This window comes from Hydra vulgaris, chromosome 04 (genome assembly GCF_038396675.1).
Source record: "Hydra vulgaris chromosome 04, alternate assembly HydraT2T_AEP".
Classification (NCBI taxonomy): domain Eukaryota; kingdom Metazoa; phylum Cnidaria; class Hydrozoa; order Anthoathecata; family Hydridae; genus Hydra; species Hydra vulgaris.
The window spans coordinates 1,577,390-1,603,779 of NC_088923.1; the positions used below are offsets into that span (position 1 = coordinate 1,577,390).

General features: G+C 27.7%; 1 protein-coding gene across 1 annotated transcript in view; it reads left to right on the plus strand.

Moving 5' to 3' along the window:
- The window catches only part of LOC101239132 (uncharacterized), a 94,877-nt gene that overhangs the window by 45,609 nt on the left and 22,878 nt on the right, over positions 1-26,390 (plus strand). Inside the window, exons 8-15 of the mRNA XM_065795246.1 lie at positions 2,732-2,841; positions 7,602-7,660; positions 7,815-7,894; positions 8,008-8,065; positions 15,486-15,606; positions 20,551-20,651; positions 20,802-23,691; positions 23,844-24,126. Of these exons, the coding sequence (XP_065651318.1) occupies positions 2,732-2,841; positions 7,602-7,660; positions 7,815-7,894; positions 8,008-8,065; positions 15,486-15,606; positions 20,551-20,651; positions 20,802-23,691; positions 23,844-24,126 (3,702 nt within the window). The remainder of the gene's footprint in view (positions 1-2,731; positions 2,842-7,601; positions 7,661-7,814; positions 7,895-8,007; positions 8,066-15,485; positions 15,607-20,550; positions 20,652-20,801; positions 23,692-23,843; positions 24,127-26,390) is intronic.

A 26,390-nucleotide genomic window follows, 5' to 3' on the forward strand; every position in this document is an offset into this window, starting at 1 on the left:
GCAAAATTAGCATCTGCTAAGGTTGTTTCTCTCTATTGCGTTTTTTTTGTGTGTTTGTTTTTGTTTATTTACTTCCCCAAGGCCATGAAGGCCACTACAGTTGGGGAGGCTACTCAAATTGTGGTTACAATCCTCTCTCAACTCTATAATTGCGAAACACGAATCTTTGTGAACAAGGTTGTTGCGCAGAGAAACAAGTTGATTGTGGTACTACCAGAGGCGTGATGGGTATCAAACTTGGAGCTTCTTACTTATGTGGCAAGTGCTCTACCACTAGATCCCTGCTTGCCATCATTTTAATCATGATTCCATAAGTCCCTTATTTGTCCCTGTATGGAATACTGTTGTCATATTAAGGCTGGTTTTTCTAATAATGCTCTTTCTCTTCTAGACTAGATTCAAAAACTTATTGTAATTTTAGTTGGACTTTTATATGCCATGTTTAAGCCTCTAAAAATACTATCATGATCACTTCTCAAAGGAGCTATCATCTCTAGTTCCATTAACTAAAACTCATTCTTGCTTGACTCAAAGCAAAGAATGCATCCTTTTACTGCATTTGTCCTTGCATGCTCTAAAAAAATTTATTTAGTTAGTTCCCCTCACTTCAATACTTTATAATTCTCTCCCATCCTCATGTTTTCCTGACTTATACAACTTACAACTTTATACAACCTACAGCTTTTCACGTTTTTCATTTATCATTTTTTAAGTCAATTGTTTTATTGCTCTTCAACTCTATTCTTTGCTTTTTAGTAACTTCTTCTCAATTTAATAGTGGTCGCTTGTTACCCTGTTGGAAGTGAATTAGATTTACAAAAAATAATAATTACTATAAGAAGCTGTATGTATAATTACTATATTATCTAATCTATAGCTCCTAACTATACTATACTATACTATATATAGCTCTAATTACTATATATATATCTAGGTATGTTGAATTTAGAAATAATAGGAAAAGTTTTCTAAATTCCGTTAATTAAATGAATAAATGCTTTATTTTCTTTATAAATTTAAAATTAATTGTGTTTTATTTTAATTATGTTTTAAAGTTTTTAAGAAGAAAAAAATTTCAGTTGTTAGTTCTATTTTTAAAATAAAATTGAAAATAGCTTGATTGAAATAATTGGTTTTTACAATTGTTGTTTAATTTAAGTTTCATAGCTCAGTAGTACTAAAACAAGGTTTTTGTGATTAAATTGTTTTAAAATGTAAACCTGTTTTACATTTATTACCTTTTTACATTCTTTTTTCTTACTAAGGGTTTTAATATTAGATTAGTTGGAATGTTAATAAAAAGATTGCTTAATAGTGTGTAGATTAGCATATAAAAAAAGTTGGTTCAGTTAAGAAAAGAAAAAGAATATTTTTTAAATTTTAATATTTTTGACTATATGTGTTTGCTTGATATGATTTACTTTTTGGTTTTAATATTGTCAGTTATTATGAAAACTCTGTACTTTTTGTGACTAAATGTTTGTGTGAGTGGGTGACACGTTTTCATTTGTGAGTATTATTGAAAATTTTTTGTTTGTTTATTTATTGTTATTTTTTAATGAAATATTTATATTACTTTTATTTATATGATTATTGATATTAGGATTATTATATTTATTAAATCATTGTTACTTTTTTTTGTTGTAGTAATTGTCAGTACATAACTGTTTGTAACTTTCCTGTATGTGCATTATATTCAATTGTTGTTTTAAAATTGATATTGATTTATTATCAAATAATTTTCTTATTATTCTTATAATTTATATTTATTATTATTATCATTATTATTATCATTATTATTTGTATTACTAATGCTCTTTCATGGTATGTACTTAAGATTAGTTTTTAACTATTTGTAAATAACCTCGATTGTGAGATCTTTTATCAAAAATATATTGATATTGATATTGATATTATTAATAATGCGGTTGAAATTACTTATTTAAACTCAGACTGTGTACTCAAGAACAGAAAATCTTAGTCCTAGACTTTTGGTGGTTTTGAAGTATTTACTTAGAAGTAGGATTATACAAAACATTGTTATACTTGGTTTAAAGTGAAGAAAAATTTTCTCTTATTTTATATAAAAGAATTTACATTTACATCAAGTTGTAATGTTGCATTCAAACTTAAATTTGAATATTATTGAATATTACATAAAACTTTAAGTTAGAGTTCAAAATTACAAAGCATATTATTTCAAACTTCAAGTTCAAATTTGATTTTAAAATTACAAAAACATTACAAAACAAAAAATGCTTGTCTTATTTTCTCATCAAAGTTTCTTTTTTTTTTCTCTGTTTCTTGATGTTGTTTATAAAGATGCAGCTAGAGCAAGTAGATTGTAAAATATAAGTAAAAGACATCTATTACTACCTCTAATTAGGTATTTGTTATGCTATAGTTCCACCTCTAAGTAAGTTAAAATATTATGCTATAGTTTCACCTCTAGATAAGTTAATTTTATACTTGTATCGAAGTAAACAAAGTTCTAGCAATTAAGAATTTTACAACTGATCAGCTTGTTTCATAAGTATATATGTGAAGAGTTTCACTTACATACTTATGTATAAAGTTTGTGGAAAAAATGCAAACTTTCCATACAAAATTTTGAAATCGATTGTTGCCCTTTATAGCTTTTAATATCAAATGTATATTACAAGGTTAAATATATAAAATTTTAATACCAAATTATAATTATGTTTAAATATTTAAATTTGTTATTTATCAGGCAGAAATTATTGAACTAAAAAAGGTTAGTTACTCATCTCAAATGGTACAAGATACATTGAAGAAAACCAAATGTGAAACTGAGAAAGAACACGAGCGTGACAAAAAAAAGTATTTTTTTAAATTCTTTTATATTAAATATGTCATGCTATTGAAATCATCGGATGAAATACAAATATAGTTTTTTTGATAAAATAATTATACACAATTGGAACTAGTTACATAAAGCTATACAGAAAAAACTATTCAGAAAAACTATTGTTATAAGCGCGTGACCAATTTTAAAGAAAACTAACCTTTTAATCAGTTTATCATCTAATGAGAGTAAAAAAGGTTTTTTCAGTATACATCCAGTAATAGCTTACAAAAACCAAACTTATTGAGACAACTTCTGCCAAATTTTAATCTGCGTCATTGTTAAAAAAAAATAAGATTATTTAAATAAAAGATACAAAGTTCGATACAAAATTTGCACTTTAGATTTACAAGAAGTAGAAAGCATTGTAATATCAAATGGCACTACTTAAAATAGAAAACCATATTACCTGTAATAGCAAAAATGTGATTTTATATCTAAAGTGTTTAGCATATAATGGTCAATCTACATACATTGGAAAAGAAAACTGTTTAATAAATTGGACAAATGGCCATATCTCCAGTTACAAAACTGGCCAATCAACTGACAGACAGACAAGAATAATTGCATTTACATATTTACAAATTATTTACAACATGCTGTTGCAATTATCAGGTGTAATACAAATATAGTTTGTTTGTTAAAAAATTTTATACAATTGAAACTATACAGAAACCCCCCAAAAGAAAAAGGAATACAATTTGGTTTAACCAACTCTACAATTAAAGGTCTACCAATGTTGACCAAATCTTTTTGCAATTAATAGATAAGCATTTCCCACCTTCAAACCCATTGCAGACAAAATGAAATCTGCTCGTTAAATATATGTTGTAGAGCAGCAAACATAATTTACAACATCTTCTCCAAACACGTCTAATAAAGCAAACATTGGTTTATCAGAGGGTGTGTGGAAAATGAGATATGCAAACCACAAGCAATCATTAACAAATAAAAAACTTTCAAATGCAACCACTCTATCAAAATATGTATGAAAGACTAGGGAAAAACTAAAAGAAACACCAGAATTAACTTGGTCCATCCTAAAAAATGCCCCTGCTTACAACAATTCAACAATGTTTACTTTGTTCATATGAAAAACTAATAATTTTACTTTATAAAAATACTGAAGAGCTACTTAATAAAAAAACAGAGTTAATTTCCAAATGTTGTCACGAAAATAAATTTCTATTAATTAACCACAAACCTGAAGTTTAGATACACGCAGTTGTAACAAAATTTTTTTCCGTATAGATTTTTTCTGTATAGTTTCAATTGTATACAATTTTTTAACGATGTATATATAAATGTATCTATATATGTGTGTGTGTGTGTCTAGATATATATCTATATATATATATATATATATATATATATATATATATATATATATATATATATATGCACTCCTAGTCGGCGCTTACGGGTACATGTTTTTTTTGTTCCCATTTTGTTGGGTTTTTTTCCTTTTTCAATACTATTTTCATCATAAATAAAATTATATTTCATTTTTTATCAAATTTTTATTTTTATTAATACATATTTAAATTTATTTTTTTATTATAAAAATATGTTTTTTATATTTGTTTTTGTTATATTTATTTATTATAAATTTTATTTCATTTTTATTTTCATCTATTTACAAAAATGATTGATTACAGTAGTATAACCATATTTAAACCTTGCCGTAATCCTAACCCTAACCCTGACCTTGATGCTGACCCAAACCAAACCCTCAGTTGATTTAGCAGCACTCCGCTGCGAGTCAGGCTGTTTGATAGTTGATGTATGTACTTTTCTTTCTCTATAATTGTTCTTTGCAAATAGTTTTGCCTTATGCTAAGGAGTGATAATAAGATGATAGTAAGAGTTAATAGTAAGAGATAATAGTAAGAGTTAATAGTAAGAGATAATAGTAAGAGTTAATAGTAAGAGTAAGAGATAATAGTAAGAGTAAGAGATAATAGTAAGAGATAATAGTAAGAGATAATAGTAAGAGATAATAGTAAGAGTTAATAGTAAGAGTAAGAGATAATAGTAAGAGTAAGAGATAATAGTAAGAGATAATAGTAAGAGATAATAGTAAGAGTAAGAGATAATAGTAAGAGTTAATAGTAAGAGTAAGAGATAATAGTAAGAGATAATAGTAAGAGATAATAGTAAGAGATAATAGTAAGAGTTAATAGTAAGAGTTAATAGTAAGAGTAAGAGATAATAGTAAGAGATAATAGTAAGAGTTAATAGTAAGAGATAATAGTAAGAGTTAATAGTAAGAGTAAGAGATAATAGTAAGAGTAAGAGATAATAGTAAGAGATAATAGTAAGAGATAATAGTAAGAGTTAATAGTAAGAGTAAGAGATAATAGTAAGAGTAAGAGATAATAGTAAGAGATAATAGTAAGAGATAATAGTAAGAGTAAGAGATAATAGCAAGAGTTAATAGTAAGAGTAAGAGATAATAGTAAGAGATAATAGTAAGAGATAATAGTAAGAGATAATAGTAAGAGTTAATAGTAAGAGTTAATAGTAAGAGTAAGAGATAATAGTAAGAGATAATAGTAAGAGTTAATAGTAAGAGATAATAGTAAGAGATAATAGTAAGAGATAATAGTAAGAGTAAGAGTAAGAGAAAAGACATCAGCCCAAGGACCATCAAAGAGAAAGTCACAAAAAAAATCCCAGGTTGTAGTAAGTAGTGCGATGATAGGGTGAGTCCGAAGAAGATGTAGGAGATATAATATTTAAAGAAATCATTGCATGGTCAGAACTGCCTAAGGGAGAAAAACGAGAAAGTGAACACAAGCTAGGATCAGAGACAAGACAAAATTCAATTAGTGAAGTTAAATGATTAGAGTTCTCAGGAAAGAGAGTCACAAAGTTAACTATTTGAGTAAAAGATTGAGAAATGTAAAATTTATAGGCTTCAGTTGCTAGCAGGGTCAGTGATGTTAGAGCCAAGCCATTCAGTGTGATGAACAATAAAGTTGCCAATAACAGCAATATTGGCAGAGGGGCAATAGAAGAGGCCATGGTCAGTTGGATCATAAATTACATCTAAAGGAGTGCAGTCCTGGGAAAAAGGAGATTGATAAAGAACAAAGAGAAAGGTAATAAAGTAAAGAGGTGCTAAGCCAAAGCACATAAAAGAATAGTCAAAGGATTTAAACCTGATTTCACAAATAATAGGTGAATTGATGTGTATGTATACCTCCAAGCCAAGCATGTGACTATTGGAGTCTTTGCAAATCAAAGAATCATTAACACTGAGATCTAAAGGAGGAATAGCGAAATTTAAATTAGTCTCACTGAGAGCAAGCAAGTCTGATGAATTTTGCAAGATGTAAGGTTCAACTGATGGAAGGTTTCTTTGCAGACCACAAGTATTCGTAAAAGCAATATTAACACAGTTAGGTGGTGGGGATTATTTTTTGTGTTAAATTTTTGGGTTACTTTTTGCATGATTTAAATTTAAAGAGAGCTTGACTCATTCATAAATAGACCATGGCCTCATAAGCAATGAGCTATGCTTATATCCTCTGTGCTGTTAATTAACCCTCGTTGTAACATAGTGCTCTTTATTTAGCCTTAACAATTTGCACCAAAAGCATTAAAGCAAAAGGCACTATCCTATCGCAACATGGTATTGTTCCTACTCTGATATTTTGCAGCTCTTGAAAAATCAGACTCTCTGAAAGCTACCTCAGAGTTAGGAGATAACAAAAAGTGTTGCATAGCCGCTATAAAGGAGGCACAAGCATAAACCTATGAGGAAAGTCAAGAAGATTTAGCAATCATCATCCTAGGCAGGACACATTAGAACACTGGTTAACATTTATGCCAGTCTTATAAATGAAGAAGGAGTTGTAGGCTGGTTAGCAAAATTCTTCTGCTTACCCCCAAAGTCTTTGCCTTTGCAGCCTTCTACAAGACTGTAACTGGATGCAGTTGATATTTGTCCAAGATGACTATTTTTATTAAGGCGCTATCTCTAGCCTTTACTTAATTAAGAGCCCCAAGGCAGGGGAATTTTAACTGAATGCAGTTAAAATCTGCCCAAGATAAATATTTTTATCAAGACACCATCTTTATGTTTTACTCAATCAAGAGCCCCAAGGCAGGGAATTTTTAGGTCAGAGTTTGTTTCTCTTAGCCTTTACCTAAAAAAGTACACCCTATAAGGTAGCAAGGCATGGGCCATGGTTACATGATACTAGTAGCAGGGTGATCCTGATGATCCTGAACCTGACCTGATCTGAATTAGTTAAAAGGCGTTATTTCCTGCAAACAGTACTTAAAAACATCAGGCTTGCTATTAATGTATTATAAGAGAAACATTACATTTAATAAAATACTGGAAGTTAAGGTGAGTGTAGGTTATATAGTTGGAGTAGCTAGTTAATTACTGAGCTAACACTGCCTCAATAATTTAATCAGAACACAATCATACATAAAGTAACTTATTGGTGAATGACCCTGTCACCAGAGGTTCAGGCCGAACACAAACACACATATCTTGCAATATTAGCGCATATTTTTATATGATTGCTTATCTTTGGCACTTTCCTATTTTAGTCTCTCTATATAATTTTTTCTCAGTTTTTTAGTTTGTGTTTTGATTTTTAAAAATCTTTTAATGTATCCATATAAAAATTATTATTATTGTTATATAACAACTGTGTAATATAGTTATTGTATTATTATTATAATATATACTATTTATTACAAAAAACTATTTTAGGGTATTAAATCAAGCTAAGCTTCTTGATCAACTCAATAAAAAATTGCAAGAACTCCGAGGTGCTAGCTTTTTTTAAAAGATTTCAAATTATTTTTTTTTACATATTTTGTTTGTAGGTTTTGTATTTTTATTGTTGTTTTCGTTAGAATTTGCTAAATCCTTTTGAATAAGTTTTTTGGTAGTTTTAAGTTTAATTTTTTTTTTTTTATATAGCAAAAAGCAAAGAAGATGTTCGCTTTTTAAGACAACTCGAAAGAGAAAACGCTAAACTGAAAGAAAAAAATATTTTAAAAGTATTTTATCGTAAAATTTGTCTTAGATTGAAAAATATTTTTAAAAAATTATTAGTTTTGTTATAGGTAAAATAAGTACAAAAAAATTACATTTTATTTTTATTTTTAAAAAGAATAACAACCAGACAAATAGTGATTCCAAAAAATCGAGCAAAAAGAAGTCTAATCGAGGTAACTTTTTAATGTTTAGTTTTATTGTTACTTTTTCATGTTAGTTTTAGTCTCAAAGTGTGAAATTTCTACAAATACTTTTTATAATACATAGTATACATCTTTAAATTCCTGTGTTTGCTTAAATTCATTCATTTTCAGGTTTTTGTGTTTGCTTAAATTTATTCAGTTTCAAATTCTTGTGTTTGCTTAAATTCATTCATTTTTTAATTTTTTGTGGTAAAAAAGTTGTGAAGTACTTAAAAGTGAAAAAAGATTAAAGTTTAAATGTTGTATTGTTTTTAATTTATTATATGTTTGAAAAGAAACAGTAGGATTTAAAAGTGGTTAGATCTCAATTTATATAAACGAGATTGAAGATAAAGTTCAAATAGTGTTATTTACCCTTCTGCTGACCATATGTTACTGACACATATTTCTGCTTAGTATGAGTTAATGGCACATATTTGTAATTGATCTAATAACAATCAATAGTGCTCTTTATTTTTGTTTACTTTGAAGTAAAAATACCTACACTTATTTTACATATACAATTATTAATTAAATACAATTAAACTACAATTATTAATTCATATATATGAATTTTTATCGTGAAAAGCCTAAGTGCATTTTATATGATGACTACATGATTTAACAGTTCTTAATAAATAACATTTGTTAATATGCTTAGTAACAAATTTATAAAGAGTATTACTGACTCTTTAAGTGTTTAAGTTAAGTATTTTTTGCAAGGTTGCTAGAAGTTTTATCAAGATTTCAAACTGTCATGGACTCAATTGATGTTTTGTTATCCTAAGTAAGAACTCCCTTAAAATGTATAAGTATGGCAACAGTGATGGTGTTAGTACTGTGTCTTGCCACTGTGCTACAAATGTTTAGTATGTGTGTTGCAACCTTAAAATGTTGAGCTACGTTGTGAAAATCGTTTGCCTGCAATAAACTGTTACCATATGAAGCTTTTGGTGTTTTAAATATGTTGATGAAGAATATGTGGGTTCGAAATGCTTTGAAATTCAGAGAAACAAGTGCAGATGTGGGGTATCTGCTACCTTGTTCTTGACAGAGTTAGAATAAGTGCATATTATTTATCTTAAATATGATGGTGTTTAACCAACAGCCATGGTTGACATAAGATTGTTTAAAAACAATCCTAACTCAAAAATTTTTATACGAAAATTAAAATAAGTGTTTAAGCTTTTTAAGGTGGTGCTATTTGAAATAGTTTCATTTTTTAGGGTTATTTGAAGAAAGGTTCATTTTTTAAGGTTTATTTGAAAGAAAGGTTAATTTTTTAAGGTTTATTTGAAAGAAAGGTTTATTTTTAAGGTTTATTTTAAAGAAAGGTTCATCGATGATCAGATAAGTGGCTTTTAAGTGTTTCCTCTTATTCAGCATTGGCACATATTTGTAATTGATCAAATAACAATCAATAGTGCTCTTCATTTTTGTTTACTTTAAGGTAAAAATATCTACACTTATTTTACACATGCAATTATTAATTAAATACTAATTTATATATGAATTTTTATTGTGAAAAGCACAAGTGCATTTTATATGATGACTACATGATTTAACAGTTCTTTATAAATAACATCTGTTAATATGCTTAGAAACAAATTTATAGAGTCTTACTTAATCTTTAGGTGTTTAAGTTATGTGTTTTATTGCAAGGTTGCCAGAAGTTTTATCAAGATTTCAAACTGTCATGGACTCAATTGATGTTTTGTTATCCTAAGTAAGGGCTCCCTTAAAATGTGTAAGTATGGCGACAGTAATGGTGTTAGTGCTGTGTCTTGCCACTGTGCTACAAATGTTTAGTTCGTGTGTTGCAACCATAAAGTGTTGAAAGACATTGTGAAAATTGTTTGCCTGCAATAAACTGTTACCATATGAAGCTTTTGGTGTTTTAAATGTGTTGATGAAGAATATGTGGGTTCGAAATGATATGAAATTCAGAGAAACAAGTGCTTATGTTGGGTATCTGTGCTACCTTGTTCTTGACAGAGTCAGATTAAGCGCATATTATTTATCTTAAATATGATGGTGTTTAACCAACAGCTATGGCTGACAAGTTGTTTAAAAGCAATCTCAAAATTTTTTATAAGAAAATTAAATCCTAAATCAAAATTTTTTATACGAAAATTAAAAAAGTGTTAAAGCTTTATTAATGCAGTGCTATTTAAAAGGTTGGTAAATTTTTTAAGGCGGTTTAAGGTGCTATTTGAAAGATTTCTAAGGCGGTTTAAGGTGCTATTCTTTAAGGTGCTATTTTAAAGAAAGGTTCATTTTTTAAGATTTATTTAAAGATTTGAGAAAGGTTCATCGATGATCAGTTAAGTGGCTTTTATGTTATTTTATCAAAGTATAATAATAAAAAGATGCCAGCAATTTTTGGTATTGAGTTCAAGTTGGAGTAGATAGTTTATAAGAAAATAAGAGTTAACTCAAAAATAAAAAATCTGATGTTAACTGGTAGCTATCTTATTTGAAAAGTTTGAATTAAAATAAATAAACATAAATTAACCGCTTTAAAGACGCTATTTTTAGCAAAGTTACTAAAATATGCGTCAATGCAAATAAGGTAAAGAAAATTAAAACTTTCCACCGGTTTATTTATTTTTTCTGCATTAAGTTAAAGTTTTAAAGCTAAAAAGATGATTTTTTTCTTTCTAATTCTTTAACTCTCTAACTAACAAAAATGTCTAAAAAAAAATTTTTTAAACCCAAATTAGTACCAACATTTAAAACCATATTTTTTTATGTTTTATTTACATAAGTTTATTTAATCATATGGCTTTTATGTAAAACTAACCTTTTTTACAGGAGCCGAACATGTCTAAAAAATTATAATAGTTTAAAAATAAATTATTACATTTTTTTATAGATGAAAAATGCAGGAAAAAGTTTTGCACCAACATTTGTTTTAAAAATTATCTATATACCATCTATAATGTATGTTTATCTTACTAAAAAAACAGGCCACATAGCTACCTATAATTCCAATCATTCTTCTCCATCGTTGACACTTTCAAAGCATAACACATAGGCTCTACACAACAACTTTTCAATAGCACAGCAATTACTTTTACCATTCCTATCTATTGTTTATTATTCCAGTTTATATTTACACTTTTTATTATGATTATTTTTTTAATTTTACTTCTTAGATGCTTTTTGTTTTCCAATGAACATCTGTCCTTTTGCGCTTTCACTTTTCTACACTCTTTTTAACTTATTATGCATCTCTAAGATGTTCACTGCTCAGTGCAGCTTCACTAAAATGCATTGCATTTACAAAAAGTATTAAGTGTCTGTGTGGACTGCCAAGCATTGACTATCTCCTGACAATCACCTATACTCTAGGTGAATTTATCAACCTATCAACAAATAAGAGCTTACAGCAATAACAAAATTATGCTTATGCACATTCACATCATATCCTGAAATAACATTTTAATTTTCTTTTTTATATGTTATATTGTTTTTCCTCTGTTATTGTTCCTAATATTATAATCTTCTTATTAAATAATTACTGTAAACCACCCATCACTTTAAATAATTACTTTAAACCACCCATCACTTTGAATAATTACTGTAAACCACCCATCACCTTAAATAATTACTGTAAACCACCCATCACTTTAAATCAAATTTAAGTTAAAACAAGAATTCAGAAAACTGGCAATTTTCCAATTTTGTACAATTTGGTTTTATGGTCTAAATAAGGTAGTCCTGCTTAAAGCAATTGATATTTCTAAAAAATTATAAAAAATTGCTGGTGCGTAATGATGAAGATGATGAAGTTATGTTTGTGGATTTCTGGTCATACAAAGTTGAATGCTCAGAATGAGATTTATTAAATATAAAGGAGTTTTCATATCTTTATCAGGAAAAGTGAAGTTTGTGTCCAGCTATTACAGTTAAACATTTAAATAGTTTCGTTGTAGTAGCAGGTTATGCAGATTGAGGGTCAATCCATTTTTAATAATAATAAATAAACTGAACATTTTAGAGTAAGTTGAAACATAAACTTTGTTTGTAAATTTGTTCCAACTCCTTAAAGTTAAAAAGAATTTTTTTTACTATAAAAATAAGTTTAAAACTATGTGAGTTGATAAATTCAGCACCTGCATGGTGGGTGGATAGGAGATTGATTGTTAAGGAAAGTTGGAGATGCATGTATCACATAATGGTGCTCAAAGTCTAATTGATTGCGGACCTTTAAAATATGCATGGTTTATAAAAAAATTTTAAGGGAAGTTTGTGGATTTTTATTCAAAATATATTTATGTAAAAATTTGTAAAGAGTTTTATTTAATGAAGAAAAAAGCACTGTAAAATGAGGTGACTTTGGCCAAAATTAAAATCTTTTTTTATTTCAAATTTTAATCATAAATGATTAATATATTGATATAAATTGCATTAGGTGTGCACGATGTCAAATAAATAAATAATTAAAATAAAAAATAAAAGAATTATATTTTTGACCCTTTTTTTGATTTTAATGGCCAGTCACCCCTATAGTGGTGGTGACTTTGGCCACCTAAAAGCAAATTATAATTATTGATTAATCGTTTTATATTTTACATGTTCACATATTCATGGATATAAGGTAATATGCTTCTAAGGCAAAAAAATATTAAAAATAACAGCTTGAAACTAACTTACAAATTTATTTAAGATATAAATCTCAAAGAAACCTTATTAATATTTAAAACTCAAAAAACTATGCATTAATCATCAAACTGTCAATGCTAGAGTTGTTCAATAGAATATCTGTAGTTATTTGCTGTTCAAAATTGGACACCTTGTTTTTTTTTAAAACAGTCATTTTTTCTTTGTCTTATTTGTAATTATTTTTATCGGTGCTTGCATATTAACTGATCATATACCCCCTAATAAAAAGTGACATAAAGTCTCCGGACAACGGAGACTTTATGTCACTTTTTATTAGGGGGTATATGATCATTACCTCTAGCTTCAACTAAATGTTGTATGAAAGAATCACTGACAAGAGAACATATTTCTACAGTCACATCTTCATTTGTAAATGTTCTTTTAGGAAGTCTATCTAGCACCTGTTTTTGATCAAGTGGGTATAATCCAGTTTTTCTGAAGCCTGCCTTCATACTTTCACAACCAGGTTCTTCAATTTTTTTCATGAGACATTTAAGCAATGCTGGCAACTAGTCTTTTGGAAGGAAAGGAGCTTTTTGTCGTTTGCCACTTTCCTTCTAAGTTGGTAATATTTTTCTCCAATGAGCATTCATTGTTCCAAAATATGCAACATCCAATGGCTGCATTGAATGTGTGGAGTTAGGAGGAAGTGCAATAAACTTGATGTTGAAACAAGTTGAACACGGTACTACTAGGAACGTGGTGGGGATCGAACTCGGAACCTCTCGCTTATAAAACAAGCGCTTTAACACTACACCACTACCGCAGATTCTACCCATTTGTCAGGGTTTTAACACCAGGCGTATTTCCTGCAAATTGCCTAATAAACATTCCTTTACGGTCTGCATAAGACTTCACAATACTTCGTAAATCATAACAGTCAACTGGGAATCCAAAAGAAGGCATAGTTATAACATAGTTTGCAAAAATTTCTTCAATTTCACTAAATATTGTGCAACCGCCTGGTTTTTTATTATGTATACCTTTCAGTTTATTCTTTATTGTTGATATAGGAATTTTAAAGGTTAAACAAGCATCTGTTTGTTACCACTTCTTACTTCTTTTAAATATTTGGTTAATGTTTCCTGGGTGTATGGAATATAATCACAACTCCCAGGAACGCGTTTATATGTTCTTGGCATGTTTTCTTTGATATAAAAATGATTATTAATTTCATTTTCTGAAAAATAAATCAAAATTTAATATTGAAAATCAAATAATTACATTTTTTCACTTTGGTTAAAGTCACCTCAAGTTGCGGCCAAAGCCACCATATGAGTTTTACTTAAAGTTATTTTTAATTAGAAGTGTTGTAAGTTTGGCAACTATTTTACAAAATTCATCCTATATAAATTTACTATTAGTTATAACATGACAACCCACTCAAATATTAACAGCAGTTTCAACTAACTCACAATTTTGCAGCATATAAATTTAACAATTTTTATAAACTCTAATAAATAAAGAAAAAATTATATCAATAGTTCCGCAAACTACAATTAATCTAAGTAAAAAAAACTTTACTTTTGAGATAAACTTAAATTTGGAAGAAGTCGCAAAAGTACAAAGTAGTTTTTAAAAGTTAAAACTATTTTTTATAAATTGCTTAAGTCACCTACCAGGCCAAAGTCACCTCATTTTACGGTAGGGGAGACCGGGGCTAGTTGGCCGCAGGGGTAAGTTGACGAACTGCGTTTATCTTTAGAGCCTTTCATCAGAAAGTGACAAAAATTACTCAGAAACTTCCTCATTGACCATTTCATCATTCACTGTAGTATTGTCAGGATTCGCGCATGCGCATGGGAGATATTGAGATTTATGCGTTTTTTGGACAAAAACGTAACTTTTAGAACATTGCTTCCTTTTTACTTTACAAAGAAAATATTTAATCGTATGAAAAAAAAATTATTCTAAAAGTTCCAGTCACAATTGGTTTACTATATCCAGTCAGACTTTTTTTTCAAAGCAGCCGTTTTTCAGGATCTATAGACTGTTTATTAATAAAAAAGCTTTCGGGGTAAGTTGACAAATTTTTCACGGGGTAAGTTGGCTCATAGCATTTACTATGGAAAAAAATATTTATTTTTATAAAATTATTTTTTTTTATTTTTAACAATATTGAAAATATTTATTCTTACAAAAAAATTAAAAAAAAATTTTGTTTAGTTTTTTTTTCCACAGATAAAAGGTGGGTTACTGTTTGGCTTTTATACGGACTAATATTTGGTACCAGCTAAAAGTAATATTAAATTTTGGGATAAAATTGTTGCAAAAATTAATTTTAAAAAAATTTCTATTAATTTTGCACTTAATAGTGCATCAATAATCATTTTTATAGTTTGCGCCAACTTACCCCGTGGTGGGGTAAGTTGGCGCAAATTTTTTTTTTTTTTTGAGGGTCCGGAAAGGCTTCAAGAATTTTTTTTTGTAAATGAATGCAAATTTTATAAGATACCCTAATCCATACTCCTTAAGACTACACTTTAGTATTTTTAAAAAAATGTACTGTTAGGGCTACAGAGCTCATAGAGTAAAAACCGAGCTAACTAGCCCCGGTCTCCCCTACATAAAATTTTATCAGTTATACATATAATAATCAAGTTGTTACTTAATCATTATTTTTTATTATTATTATTTTTTTCATTATTATTTTCTTTTTTTCTTTTTTTTTTTAACACTTATATTTACAATATTTTCCTATGTAATAAATATAAAAACATAGTAAAATCATATTTCTATAAAGGCAAAGCTAGTCGCTCTTCTCCAAGTGGAGTTTTGTCTCCTTCTCCTTCTCCACCACATTCTCCATCAAGCGTAAGACATTTGAAGTATCGAGGAAAACGTAAAGTTATCAAAAAATCTAAGTAAGCAATATTTTAAAATATATTTTCAACAGTTATGGTTTTTAATAATTCAAAGTATGCTTGCTCATTTTTATATTTTCTCATTTTTGTATTGTTTACTGATAATTTCAAATTATACACAACACATCTCATTCTTATTTAGATAGTTTATTCTTCGTTTATAATCTTAATTTTACATACAATTCTCTTATAATTTGTTTATGTTCATTTATTAAAAAGATATTAAAAATGTTTATTTTTATTTATTGAAAACATATTATTAAAAATGTTTATGTTCATTTATTGAAAACATCTTATTAAAAATTTTTATGCTCGCAAATAAACAAGGTAGCTGCCTGGATAAGCAATTTGTGCTATATTGTAGGGAGGATACCTACATTGACTGACTTGAATAGGGAGAACATGCTAGGAGTTATCTAGATGCATACATCAACTCATACAGGATTAGAGTTAGGGTTAGCAACCTTAATGCTTATAACCAAAAAATATATTTTCTGAAAAATTTATTAGAATATTTTTCTTAATTAAATATTTTTAATTTTGCTTAATTTTAGTAATATCTTCGGTTTTAGTTAACAATATAAAAAGACTAAATAGCCTTAGTACTTTTTAAAACCAATTATAACAGCAAGCACCACATGTAAGTACAGCCTGCAAACACCTCAAAGAGAAAAAAAATGAAATAAAATGTTGTAATCGTAAATTTCAATACTGCAATCTGAAATATTAATAAAAATTGACTTAATTAAGTGTTTTTTTTAAAGTATGTTTAATAGTAAAACATTAAAAAATCTTCATTAAATAGTGAGAGACTGGAAGTGTTTTCAAAGCACTGTGTTAAAATAAAAGGTTAAAAAAACATAAAACCAGCTAAAATGATTTATTAAATAATTTTGTTATGATCATTATGTGCAAAACAAAATTGTTAGTAACAATAATTTAAAAAATATAGTAACACAAAATAATCATAACTCAATGCGGTAGTAGTGCTTCTGGAAGGTTAAAAATAAAAAAATATACAAGCTGGTTTTGTTTTTATAATGACAAAACTAAAAAAGTTAAATAATAAAAATATGTTAAAAAGTAGACATGTTTATATTAGTATTTTAATTAGATATTTATTTTTCTTATTTTATCTGTAAAATTATCTTAAGCAAAACAAAAACAACAAAAATTAATACTTCTAAATAAGGGCTTGTTAATCAACAAAAGCAAAATACCAATAAAAATAATGCTAAAATTAAGTTTTTAAATTAGGCTGAACTGTGGGATTTATTATTCTATTAAATCAATTGGGTTTAATACTAATCTTCATTGTATGATTCATACTTAATTTTAAATCCAACTTTTCCTAATAGAAAAAAGTTATATAAAACTATAAACTTTTGTTATACTTATAAAATTATTTAATAAAGTTTTACCTTACTTTTAGTGTTTGTGTTAGGGTAACTTACTTTCAGGGTTTTTGTTAGGGTAACTTACTTTCAGGGTTTTTGTTAGGGTAACTAACTTTCAGGGTTTGTGTTAAGGTAACATTCAACTTTTCATCATCTAGTTCATCATTATCATAATTAATTAGAAATCAAATTTCAAAACTGCAAAGATAATTAAATAGAAATTGAACTGTGAATTCTGTAACAAAATTCAACTGAAATGCAACTTCAAAACAATTCAGCTATAAAAAAAGCGTAAAATAAGATCAAACTGTAAAGACAAAGGACAGAATATAAGCAACCTAAATATAGATACAAATCTTCATTAATTATTCATTTTTACTTTAAATCTTTTAAATCAATAATAAATAAAAATGAATAAAAAGCAGTGATAATAAGATATTGCTAATAAAAAGATAAATTTGAAGCCAAAACAAACAAAAAGTATTTTTAAAAGTCCTAATGTAGCTAATGGAGACCCTAATGTAGCAAACGCTAATAAAGCAAAATATCAATAATATATATAAGAAGCATATGCTTGTAAAATCTTTTAAAGCTTTCAAAGATTTTAATAAGTTAAAGGCATATATAAACAGCTTTGCGAAAATAAAATATAAACCAAATTGTAAATAATTTTTAAAAGTTTAGAAGAACATTTTATGAATCATATTATGATGGAAATTCCACTAAAGAAAGCAGTGGGTTAACACGTCAAGATATTTATAACCCTCAAAGATATACCTGTTTTAATTTTAGTTTGAAGATTGATGCTAAAATAGTTTTTTCTAGAAGCTAAAAGAAAAGTTAATTCAAATTAAAATAATAAAAATGTATTTTTAAAATAAAAGAGGACCAAGAACAGAACTTTGAGGAACACCACAAACAACATATTTGTTACAAGAATTATATTTGTTAATACTTACAAACTGTTTCTTATCTAAAAGTTTGAAACCACTCATTTACAATAATACATGCTAGCGGTACAGATTTTGATCTGCCTCGTCTCTGAATTACAGTGCTTAACTTGTTTCTAATTGCAACACTTTAAAACATTATTTAAGGAAAAAAATAAGAAGCTTTGTGATTTCTCTCTTGGCATTAAGGAGATTAATATATTTGAGTGTGTGTTGTAATAATTTAAAAAAAAATTCATTCTTCTTTTTCTTCTTTGTTTATAAAAGTGTGAGGATTAAATGTATTATAGATATGTATTATAAAAATTGAACTGAGAAAGATTTGTGCTCTGTAAACCTATATTTGCAACAGTATACAGTATGCAAGTTAGTACTGTACTAATATATTTTGTTTATTTTAAAATTAAATCCAGTCAGTTTTGGATGCTTTAAATCCAGTTAGTTTTTCAGGCTAAGAAAAAATTACACTAGGCAATAGATTTGTATAAATGTTTTTGTTTATTTAAATTATTTGTTTTTTTATCCGATTTATTTATGCTAATTCTGAAAATCAGTTTCTTTCTTTTTTTTTTTTTTTTTGTATATCTTTTGTGAAGAGAAGGTATTTGCAGTGTTTCAGCTGATATCACTGGAAGCAAAAATATACTTTATATTTCCATTGACAAAAAAGACAGTATTTTATTGATATTTACATGATATTGAGATTTACATGATTGTATATAAGTTTACAAATAAATAAAATTTCCTTTCAAAAGTTCAAAGTTGCATGCCAGATGGTTTTTATATTTTGTGAGTAGATCACTATGGAGCTCTTAATAACTGTCAAGATGTTCATCAACCTATAGTTTTCAAATTTGCTGTTGTTCAGAAAATCAGAATCATGCATCCAAACAACAAAGGACATTTAATACACCAGCTCTAACTAATTATTTAGGAAATATTGACTCAAACAAACTCTTTCAATGTTTCAATGAAAATTCATTCAGTGTTTTACTGTTATCACTGTAATCAAACACTTTAATCAAGTAGCTTGAGCTATTTTCAATTTTATACTGAGTAAAGATAGATTGATTTTTTTCACATTGGAGACCTTGCTGCAAATCTTCTCCATTCTTTTTGAGTATATTGATTTTTAGTGTCTCTACAGCCTTACAAAAACAAGAAACACAAAAATACTATGTGGACCCTCCTTACATTACTAGAATAAAAAAAGCATATATATATTTCTCACGTCTATAGCACATCTCACTTAATTAAATCATAGTTGATCTTTTGCAGCTAAGTCCTGACATTGTTGTAGTCTTTTTTAAGTGTACACTTTGTTGGACTGATATGAAAGGACTTTGATTTCGTGAAGAAAGCTAATGAGTAAAATTATTTCTTATCTTTCCTAAAATCATTACCTTATTGTTACTTGAATTGGTATTAAGTGAAACTAGAACGGGTGCAATTTTTTTTAACAAGAATGCAAGCAACTGCTAATTTTGTTGGAAGTTTAAATAAACAAAGATAATTAAAGATACCAGAGAATTCCAAAGCACCAATGTTAAATGAAAAAAATAATTTAAATAAAAGATTTTTGATTTTTAAGAAACAGTTACTAAATGCAACTCTGCTAAACGAAGAGTCACAAGATAGAGTTTTGGTTGATGAAATAATTTATGAGAGCTCACTTAGTTTACCAACAACTGTATTTGTAGTAAAGAATAAGAGGTCCAACATTGTGGTAATGGAACAGAGGCTCAAGCAACGAAAGCATGTCCAACAACAGATACAATGAGTTTTTAGACCTTATCTAAAAAAGAGAGGGTGTTATTTGAAAAATCACCACATGTATGACATTATTATTCCATACCGAGATATATTCCATATAATTCATGATTTCATGATAGAACCTTTCTCATTGGTTAACAGGAGGACAAGATGATGGAAAATGATTGTCAGAGAGGAAGTTCTTAAACTCTTGCCAGTTATTTAATTAATTTTAAATAGATATTAGTTGATATCTGTGTTGCTAACAGTGTGTTATTAATACCGTTACTTTTCTCTTTGGTTTTAAGTAAATTTCCAGTTTTCAAGGACTTTTTGGTTCTTCATCATTTTTTAGCATCCTTGCTATGATATTTTCACAGATTACACATTTTTTATGTTGTTTTTACATATGACCTTTAGCTTCTTTTTTTATTAAATGAAACTTTTCATGTAACTCTTTCCAAGTTCATAACTTATTTTTATTATAAAAAAATCTTTTTTATAAATATAGATTTTATGGAAACAGTTTTACATTACAGTCAGCATATTACTTAATGCTTAACCTCATAATTTAAAGCAGACGTAGTGCAATGGTTGGAGTTCTGGCTTAGAATGAGACGATTCAATGCTGGCTCTAGCCCAATAAGAAACACTTGTTAAGTAATTGTTAGACTCAAAATGAAATATTAGATTATTGTTAATAAAAGACCTTGCTAATAATAGTATAATAGTTGTTTATAGAAAATTGTTAATAAATTTTTTTTTTTTTTGAATAAATTGTTTTGATTAGAGTCCTTATTTTGAAGCTTTGCTATATATATTTATTCGTATATTTTAATTTGAAGAAGTCCAATCCCATATGACAATAAAGATTTAAGAAGTCCAACTTCAAGCTGTGCAACATCATCTGGTAGTTCAACAGATAGTGAGTCTGAAGCACTAGATGGTAAACCTTTTTTTTTTTTCCTGAAATTTGATATTGTTTTATAACTTTGTTATGTTTATTTTTATGTGCTGATCACGTAACTATGTCAAATTTATTTTCAAATTCATTATAAATTATGCCATTTGTATGTTGGTAATTAACTTTTTTTAGGTTTTGAACTACAACAGTTACTTGAGCATACAAATAAACTAATGCCAGATATTTATAAAACTCTTTATCCAGTGCTTTCACCTATCCCAGCCTCTCCTAATTCTAAAAAAAAAGAACAATCTGGCTTGACTCTTGCGCTTACTTCTAAAGATTTAAATGAAGCCACTGATTTTATGAAAAGTATAAATAATGTTGATGGTTTATCAACTGACATAAATAACGACAGGGATTCTCTAAAAGATGTTATTGTTCAAAATGACCAAATTAAAAATGAATGTGATTCTAATGTTTTTACCAAAAAGGAAGGTGATGATAATTCTTTGAATGAAACTGACAATAATATTTTGGATGGAGCTGACGATAATTCTTTGGATGGAACCGATGATAAAGCTTTGAATGGAACTGAAGGTAATGCTTTGGATGGAACTAATAATAATGCTTTGGTTGGGACTGATGGTTATATGTTAAATGAAACTCATGATAATGCTATGGATGGAACTAACAGTAATGCTTTTGACGGAACTTATTGTAATGTTCTGGGCCAAACTGATGGTTATGTTTTGGATGAAAATGATGATAATGCGTTGAATGGAACTGATAATAATGCTTTGAGTGGAATTGATAATAATGCATTGAATAGAGCTGATGATAATGCTTTGGGTAGAACTGATGGTTATACTTTTGGTGGAACTGATGATAATGCTTTGGATGTAGCTGATGATAATGCTTTGGATGTAGCTGATGATAATGCTTTGGGTAGCACTGATGGTAATACTTTCGGTGGAACTGATGATAATGCTTTGGATGTACCTGATGATAATGCTTTGGATGTAGCTGATGATAATGCTTTGGATCGAACTGATTGTAATGCTTTGGGTGGAACTGATGATAATGCTTTGAATGTAGCTAATGATAATCCTTTGGGTGGAACTGATGATAATGCTTTGGATGTAGCTGATGATAATACTTTGGGTGGAACTGATGATAATGCTTTGTATGTAGCTGATGATAATGCTTCGGGTGGAACAGGTGATAATGCTTTGAATGGAACTGATGATAATGCTCTGGATGGAACTGATGATAATGCTCTGGATGGAACTGATGATAATGCTCTGGATGGAAGTAACGGTAATGCTTTGGACAGAACTGATGATAATGCTTTGGATGAAACAGATTGTAATGCTTTGGATGGAACTGATGATAATGATTTGAATGGGGCAGATGATAATGCTTTAGATGGAACTGATGATAATGCTTTGGATGGAATTGATGATAATGCTCTGGATGGTGCTGGTGATAATGCTTTGAATAGAACTGATGATAATGTTATAGATAGGGTTGATAATAATGCTTTGAATAGAATTGATGATAACGTTTTTGATGGAACTGGTGATAATGCTCTGGATGGAGCTAATGGTAATGCTTCAGACAGAACTTATGGTAATTCTTTGGGTGGAACTGATGATACTGTTTTGGATGGAACTGGTTGTTATGCTTTGGATGGAACTGGTGATAATGCTTTGTATGGAAGGGATGATAGTGCTTTCACAAAAATTTTAGATACTATCAATGTTAAGTTAAGATCATTTTCTCCTCCCATTTCTCCTATTCCACCTTCACCTAATAGATCCCTTCTTACTCCCTTAATATCTCCATTATCACAATCTACCCATCACCCATTTCATCTGTTAAATCCTTTATTGCCCAGAAACTCACATTTTATTCCAATTATATCTCCTCTGCCACAAACTCCATTACCTGAGTCTGTATCACCAATTCCTCTTTCTCCGACTATACTATCTCCACCTCTAATTCGAAGTTCAGCATTGTTACAATCTGAAAACTCATCTATATTTGCTCCGAAACCCCAATTAATGCAACCAGTACTTAAAAACATTGATGATTTAAATGTTGAACAATCGTTGAGTAATATTGTAAAATCAAAAGTAGAGTGTGACTCCTTTGTTGCAAAGCGTGCATTATTGCTCAATGAAACAAATGTTTCAAGGTCTAAAAATACAAAAACTGAAAATAGCTGTAAAAATTTCTTATCTTCAACAGTATTTACTAAAGCTTCTATAACAATAACTTCTACAACCGCGTTAGTAAAATCCAATTTTAATAGAGTGCCTCCTGATAAAAAAGTTGTTATTAAAAATAATGCGGAATCAGATACCATTGTTACTTGTGAAAAGCAAAGTCTGAAACGGAAACATTTATTGAATGAAGAAAACTTGTGTAAAAAAGCAAAAATTAGTAAAAACGATTTCACTGTAAAACACATTTCAGATACATTAAAACAATCTTCAGAACCTTTAAAACAATCTTCAGAACCTTTAAAACAATCTTCAGAACCTTTAAAACAATCTTCAGAACCTTTAAAACAATCTTCAGAACCTTTAAAACAATCTTCAGAACCTTTAAAATCTTCAGAAGGTTTTGATAATGTACCGCAACTTTTAAAAACATTTTCTGAAAAATCTATAAATATACAACAACTTTTTGCAGCATTGAGTGATAAAGTAAATAACAGTGCAGCCTCTCTTTCAAAAGCTATAGTAAAGTTGATTGTCTCATGTGACGAGTTTTTATTACCAGTTATATTGAAATTAATTCAAACAAACTTATGTTCAGAATGTGGAGAAAAACCTGAAAAGAACTGTAAAATATGCACACCAAAAAATAGTAGGAATTTTTTTGAGACTTGTAATCCAATATCTATCTTAACTCAAGTGCTTACAGAAACTGAGTATAACCTTCTGTGTATTTTAAATGAACTGGTAAAGTTACCACATATGAAAAAACTTTATATTTTTCTTCAAAAGCGTAGTCGTTATGCAGTATTTGAAGGAATGGGTAAAAGGTTGTCATGTGAAGTTTTAGCATTATGGTATGTTTATTATTTTACTGAATATTTTTAAATTTTTGGCTCAAATATTTTATACTATCTCTATTGAACATACCAAGTTGTAAATAAAAATTATTTTAATTAATAATTTGAACAATTATGTTTAAAAATGCAAGTTTTTCAACTTTTTTTAGTCGTTTGTATGCTGTTGTAAGTCGTGTAAGTAACAAACTTGATGACCTTATATATTTTTTATATATCCTTGCATATGACAAAGTACCTCATACTAATTTTGCAATGTTTTTCATTACTTGTTATTCAATATGGCCGTCAATTATATTTCAATCAAATCTTATTTCCCAAAATGAAGATAAAAGACTTGAATATCATAATGTAAAACTTTCACCTCTGTCTGGAGCTTTTCAAATGATAGCATTTTATGAAGCTGCTTTAAAAGAAGATGTCAACTCTCTAAAAGTATGATTTAATGATTAAAGTTTTTTTATTTTCTGCCTTTTGTTATCTACACTATTTTGTATATACATGTATTGTGTGTATATATATATATATATTGTGTGTATATATATATTGTGTGTATATATATATATATTGTGTGTGTATATATATATATATATATATATATATATATATATATATATATATATATATATATATATAAATATTGTGTGTATATATATATTGTGTGTATATATATATATATATATATATATATATATATATATATATATATATATATATATATATATATATATATATATATATATATATATATATATATATATATATATATATATATATTATAAATAACTTTAAAATGTATTCTACAAAATAGAGTGCTCAATGCTATTAAAAGAACAGAGCAATTATAAATTAGTAGAAAATCACTTAACAAAAATTGTTATATGCAGGCACTGTTTTAAGGAATTTTATACTGAATTGGTTCAATTTAGTATAAAGTCATCAATATTTTTACCTTTTAATTCCCATATATATTTTGACAGCATGGTGTCCTTGAATACTTTTTATTTTTAAAAGATTGCTTATGATTAGCAAAACGTTTTTTCCATTCACCCTCTGTTATGCCAATATATTGTTTATCAGGTACATTCTTAGAAGAAACAACACATTTATATACCACATTTTTTGATAAACAACTTCCACTCATTGGACAATTGCTTTTTGTTTACAATTACAATTTTCTTTAATTTTTTTATTTACAATTTCTTTTTTGTTTAACAAAGCATTATTGTAATCTTTTATAATTCTTTCCATATTTTTTTTATTAGAGGGCGGGAAATACTTATCAACTAATTTTAAAAACACTTTTCCTATGTTAGTGGAAACTTTTTTGCTATATGAACCAATCTACATTTCTAGTTCTATTTCGCTTTTTGTATTCGAGTCAAATTTTAGTTCAAAATTTTCAAAATTACTTTTTTTAAGGGCATGTTCAAATATTCTTTTAGATGAATTGAATACATTTTCATTAGAGGAGAAAGGTTTAGCCTGTTGTTAATCGAAATCGGGATTTAGAATTTGGGGTGGATGATTTGAGTTAATATTAGTATACAATAGTTCATCGTTTGGTTTTTTGAAAGGCTTATGAATTTTCAGAGAGGTTAAATGTGAAAATTCACAATTTTTAAATTTATGTTTATTTCGATTTGAAAACCAATATTTTTAAAAATTTTTATAATACCTTTTCTAATTTTATCGAGCTGTGGACCAGATTTTTCACGCATTACTATAAAACCATTGTTGTGATAAAGGCCTAAATCTTTTATATTGATTATTTTATTTAATAAATCTAAAATATATAGTCCAACAAGTTCACAAATTTCTGCTCCATCATAACTTCCCATTGTTACATCAAAGCAGTCATGTATGTTTTTCTTTTTCCAAGTTTCCTTATTAAAATAAAGTAAGGTTTTTCTACAACGTCTTATTATACGGATTGTTTCATCAGGAATAACTGTGTGGCTTCTTGCAAATTTAATTGTTTTATCTAAAATATCTGCAGTTATTGAGGGATAAAAATCATTAATTTCAAATTGAATAAATGTGCAGTCATTTTTATTTTTACATTTCTAAAGAATTCTTTTTATAATAGTGTCAGCAAATTCCACAAATGCATGAAAATTTACAGTAGTTAAGACATTTGTGACTTCCTGTAAATTAATTTTTGGTATAAATTGAAGTTTTATTAATTTGATCATTAATTTCTGATGAGTCTTTATTGATGAAACACAGTGTTAAATAAGGAAAATTTTTGTTAAGTTACTTGAAATATGATGTTTAACCAATATAAAGCAAATGAAAGTCAAATCAGTAGACAAAAGTAAATCTTTTTTTCTTAAAATGTTTATTATTAAAAATGTATTAGTGTATTTTTTGGAAATTGAAAAAAATTTGTAATAATAAATGTTTTGAGGAAAAACAATTTACTTTTGTTTACGGGTTTGACTATCTTTTGCTATATATATATATATATATATATATATATATATATATATATATATATATATATATATATATATATATATATATATATATATATATATATATATATATATACATATACATACACATACAACCCTCGGAATTAGGAAAAATGAGGTCGGCAATAATTTGGCGACCTCAATCTTTTAGAGGTCGGCAAATATTATTTGATACAAAGGTCTTACCATAAAACATTGAAAAAGAGGTCAGCAATTTTTTGC